This window comes from Typha angustifolia, chromosome 7, assembly GCF_048772165.1.
Source record: "Typha angustifolia cultivar Huaian chromosome 7, ASM4877216v1, whole genome shotgun sequence".
Classification (NCBI taxonomy): Eukaryota; Viridiplantae; Streptophyta; class Magnoliopsida; order Poales; family Typhaceae; genus Typha; species Typha angustifolia.
In genome coordinates, this window is record NC_133245.1 from 8,582,783 (window position 1) to 8,588,322 (window position 5,540).

General features: G+C 48.4%; 1 protein-coding gene across 1 annotated transcript; it reads right to left on the reverse strand.

Moving 5' to 3' along the window:
• Positions 1 to 2,321: 2,321 nt before the first annotated feature.
• LOC140762930 (subtilisin-like protease SBT1.6) lies at positions 2,322 to 5,057 on the reverse strand. The gene has a single exon (XM_073100917.1). It carries the CDS (start codon positions 4,928 to 4,930, stop codon positions 2,627 to 2,629), a length of 2,304 nt encoding a protein of 767 aa, XP_072957018.1. The 5' UTR covers positions 4,931 to 5,057; the 3' UTR covers positions 2,322 to 2,626.
• Between the last annotated feature and the right edge of the window lie 483 nt (positions 5,058 to 5,540).

The following is a 5,540-nucleotide window of genomic DNA, read 5'->3' on the forward strand; positions in this document are numbered from 1 at the left end:
CAGAGTTGAGACGGATGATTGTGATAGTGAGAGATATGTGAATTATATCTGACTCTGACATATATGATTATCTAGTAGTTGGTATGCATCATGCATCATCATTGTTATGACTAGTATCATTGGATCATAATTGTTATACATGATATGGTGTTATAGTCGGTGATGTTATATGGTAATTTCATCATGTTATATAATTTCGGTTGAGGATATAATATGGTCATTCATAAGAACTGATTTCATTCATATATATGTCATTGAGGATACATATATATATGTTCATACATGACATCATACTGCTTTCTGATTCATATTATCCAGTACATGATTTACTCTCTGTTTGGCTTCACTGATTCGAGGTAAGGTCTATTCACTGAGCCTTTTGCTCATGACTCTCTTTATTTCTTTTCTAACCCCTCAGATATGTGGTACGTGATAGCGACTTGAGAAGATATTTTAGAGTGATGATGAGGTGAGCTATAGATGCGAGATGGCATAGATGATAGTTTATATAGAAATTGAGTTGTACCAGTATTTGATATTTGTACTCTTTTATATTAGACGATGATTTGTATAATACAGGTCGAATCATAGTGTACTCTTGTATCAGTTGTTTAGTTGTATCTTGATGGTTTGTTGTGGCCTGTGTGGGTCCTGCCAGATTATGTAGCGGTCTAGTGTGTATTATTGTGTATTTTGATATTCATATGTTAACAGGTTTATTTGGTTAAGAGTATGATTTATTTGGTGATGGATTATGTGATCATGGATATATTAGCAGGTGTTATTTGATGATGTCATGATTGTATGTGCACAGGAGTGTATCTGTGCGTGACGGGCCCCGCTTGAGCTGTCGCGTGCGCCGCGCGTGCCGTGTGGGCGCGTGGGCGTGCACGTGTCCGTACCGGGCGGGGGCGTTACAGCAGATAATTCTACAAATATGTCAATAGAAGTGGTGACAAGGGTTAAGTTCCAACGGTGTTTGGACTTAATCAATATCACATATGTTTGATTATTTTAGATTTGGCGTCCTAAGATGCAAATTTACAAATAGTGCATTTTGGGAGGTTTTATTCACTTTGCATTGGTGGAGAGAAACTTGTTTGAAGTCTTGCAGTTCTCGCCAAGATTGAGAATTGTTGAAGATTGGCTTGAATAAAAAGAAAATCAATTGAACGGGATTGGATCTGTTTGAATAGTGTTATTGCAGGTTAGCGTTCCGGGTTCCATGTGCCGAGGTGTTTGGATGGAACTCTGGTGGCATTCGAATGCCTTGGCACGAGAAAACATTTACACACCACAGGTATTTAAATAGGCTATTAGAGTGTTTGAATGCCATTTTATGTTTTAGATTAATGTTCTGAGGCATTGTAATAGGCTTTCAAGCGTTCCAATGCCCAAAAGAATTTCTTCTCTATCGTCACCCCCAAAACATAAATAAGTTATGATTTTAAGGTTATTATGAAAAAGAAAAACTAGAGATATAACCACTGCTATAAAGAGATAGATTGGAGTGTCAAAAGGCTTTGTACTTGGATTTGGATTAATAGGTTGAAACTTTGCACCACCTATAAATGAAGGAATATTATCGAACCACGTAAATCGTATGACTCTCTTTCTTCTCTAATGATTACTTTCAATAAGAGTTCTTGTTTACAGTTTAATTGATTGATTGCTATTACCCTTCTATTAGCAGCAAATTTTTAATATTCCCTTTTTGGTATTGCTTTTATCCATTACTTCCTATTGGAATTATTAACCATCTTTCCTATTCGATTTATTTATGAATTATTAAGAATTGCTTTGTACAAAACTAAGCTACTTACATGAGCATATATAACGCATCGAAATTAATACCAGTGGAAAAGAAAATATCTTAAAATATCTCCTCTCTTTCGATTGGTTTATCGAGTTAACGAATTTTTTTATTTTTTAATCGTTGAGCAACCAGTGTGAATGATGCTGCTTGGTCAGATATTTATATCCTGCCTCCGGATGCTCTCTAACGGCTATTCTTTTAAATGTATTGTATCAAGTAATTCGCATTTATAAGGGACACGTCCCTCGACAGTCTACTGCAAGCTTCACGAGAAATAAAGCTGAAGTATAAACTATATTTGACGATGCTGCCAAGTGGGACCTAGACTTTGACCCCTGCCTTTTTTCCTCCTCAACAAAGAAAAAGTAAACTAAACACAGATAATAATTTGATGTAATAAAATTGGGATCTATCCTGGGCCCGTAATCTAAGCACAAATCACAGACCTGGCCCACTCTCTACATTAGGGTGGGCAAACAAATTAGTAGCCGAAAAATAGCAAGAATAAATCACCCAAAGTAGCCTTCTGATGAACCCATTGATTAACTTTAGCCCCCACCACGTGGAAGACTGGAAAGGAAGGAAAAGAAAAAGATACTGCAAACTTTACTTTCCAACACTACTACTATAGTCTATAGCCCACTGGCTCTTTCCTGCCATTATGGGTCTTCTTTTTCACCCACTACTCTTTACTCCGTCCGTCCGTCCTTTCTTCTCTGTTCCCCTTACTGACACACCCAGGCCGGACCAGATTCTAGTTCACGATGCGGTCCACCCGGTCGTCTTAACTGAACCCAAAGCGGACCCAGATCACATCGGCTGGATCCAGGAGACCACGATGGGGCTCCTGACCTCGTGGGCCCCGTCCGACCACACGAGATAGGCATACGCCGGCGCCGTCGTTGCAGCCACCGCCGACACCGTGACGGCGAAGCTCCGCTTCCTCGCCGCCGCCGAGAATGCCAGCTTCCTCGGCCTTACGGTCACTACTACACCGTTCGCCGCCGCCATTTCAAGTCTGTTACGGTAGACGGCATCCGCGGTGGTTCCCACGTTGGTCACCGTCCTCATGACAGTTCGGGTCTGGTTCCCCGCCCCGCTGTCGAAGGTCACCGAGATAGAGGGGTAGTTGAGGTCCGGTATCGCGGGCTTCCTAGCCGGGCACGCCTCCGGCGCGTGCGTTATGACCTGGATGGTCTTGGCGTCGTAGCCTAAGGCGCAGAGGTAATTGACGTAGTCGGCGTCGCCAAGATCGTAGACCAAACCGGGGTCCATGGCCTTCCCCAGGTTGAGATGCCCCGCCCCGAAATCGAAGGGGGAGGCAGGGCGACCGGTCGACTCGTCCGTCACGTGTCCGCCGCGGTTGTCGGCCACAGTGGCCGTGGTCATCATCGCGGAGCGGATCATGGCGGGGCTCCAATTCGGGTGCGCAGACTTGAGTAACGCTGCGGCACCGCTCACGTGCGGGCAGGCCATGGAGGTGCCGGAGAGGATGTTAAACTCGGTGCGGCGACGGTCCGATTCGAGCCCCGTCGGCCCCGTCGCGCCGGTCCACGCCGCCAAAATATTGACTCCGGGGGCCACTAGATCCGGCTTGAGTACCTCCGGGCTCAGCCCGTTGGGCCCGCGCGCAGAGAAGGAGGCCACCACCGGCGCCGGCTTGACCCCGAGAACAGTCCCTTTAAAATTGATGGTAGCAACAGGGTTTGTGGCCGAGGCGACGTAGGATTTGAGGGCGTCACCCTCGTCGGCCCCCACCGCGCACGCAGGGAGCACGTGCGCGTCGCCGACGAGGCCCTCCCCGTTGGACGCGCTGTTGGCGAGGACCATACCTGCGCCGCCGGCTTCCTTGACGACCTGCCCTTTCGCAACGCGCGGGCTGCTCCCGCGGTCGCAGATGACAATCTTGCCCCCGACGAGCTTCGGGTCGAGCGAGTTCTCCATGCAGAGAGACGCGGAGAGGCCTCCCGAGCGGCCTGGGTAGACGATGGGAAGCATCGAGCGGTTGAGGAGCTTACCGGAGTAGAGCGACACGCCAGCAAGTCGGCGACCATCGCCGAGAACTACGTAGGCTGGGAAGGTCCGGTCGATGGTCCCGGCGCCGACGGTAGTAAGCCATGGGGCTAGGTTGGTAACTGACATCGGGGTGGGCCCGTCATTGCCGGCCGAGGTAGCTACAAACACCCCTCGCTTGACGGCGCCGTATGCGCCGACGGCGATGGGGTCGAGATAGTATGGCGAAGCAACGCCGTCACCGCCGCCGATGGAAACGGAGATGACGTCCACCCCGTCCGCCACAGCACGGTCGAATCCAGCGAGGATATCGGAGTCAAGGCAACCAGAGTTCTTCCAGCAAACCTTGTACGCAGCCACTCGTGCTTTGGGGGCGACGCCCTTGGCGACCCCAGCGGCGTAGCCGTCCATGCTCGCGTCAAACGAGATGCTGCCGGCCGCCGTCGAGGCCGTGTGCGTCCCATGGCCGTCAGCGTCGCGCGGTGACATGAATTCCACCGTTCCGTTCACACCCCCAGACGTGCCGGCGGCTGCGTCATGACCTTTCGAGAAGAATCTCGCGCCGACCAGTTTCTTGTTGCAAAGCGTAGCCGGGAAGCCCGAGCCGGAGTCGCATCCGCCGCGCCACCGAGACGGGACTGGACCAAGGTTGCGATCGGAGAAGCTGCGCCGTTCCGGCCAGACGCCGGTATCCAGGATGCCGACAACGACATCGGAGCCGTAGTCGGAGAGGGACCAGAGGCCGAGCTGGGTCCGTAAACCGAGAAACTGGGGGGATCGCGTTGTGTGGAGGCGGCGCCGGCGGTCCTCAAATACAGCGAGCACGGCCGGGTGTCGGAGGAGCTCGGCGGCGCGGTCGGCGGACAAAGACGCCGAGAATCCGTGGAAGACCGTATCGTAGACATGGAGAAGATCGAGCGGCTCGCCGGAGCCGGCGCCGTTGAAAGCGGCGGAGGCGTACCAGTGGGCGTGGGTGGGGAAGACGGATGGTTTAGCTTGGTAGTCCACCCGGAAGATGTAGGTCTTCTTCTGGGTAGTAGCCGTTGCTAGGGTTAGGGTTAGGGTTAGGAGAAAGAAGAGATGGGGCAAAGTGGAGGCCATTTGGGAGAGATGAAGGTGAGAATATGAGAGTGTGTTGAGTGCCCACTAATTTTATTTATAGAGAGAAAGGAATGGGAAACAGAGGAAGGGATCAGGGGAGCGGCGTGGTGGGTGAGTGAGACAGTCACAGACGGGGCGTAATGGGATAAGGAAGAAGAGATTTGTATATTTTAATTCTTTGTCTTAAAGTTTGAACTTAGATTTAAGCTCTTGTTCTCTTTAGATAATGGTAAATAATTGCTTTAGAAACGAGGATGCTTTTGCAATATTGTTTTATCTTTTTGGGCAGGGAAGTGGAGAGAATCGATCAGTATAGTTTCAAAGTTTTTCATTAGCTGCCTTTATGCCCCTATGTGGGGGTGGGCAAGTGTTATTAAATGTCCCATTTTAAAATTAAAATTAAATTTAAAACGTTCAGGATTTATGTTTTCTTTTTTGGGCATGAGATGGCTTCCGGGAATTTATTATAAAATAAATTTCATTTGTTTCTAGAAAACTTACTACTAAACCTGAGATAAAATTTTGAAACAGTAAAATAGTATATTTATTCTAAAATAAATAACCAATTTGCCAACACTTAGTTACCTACTGATTATGGTGATATTTTATA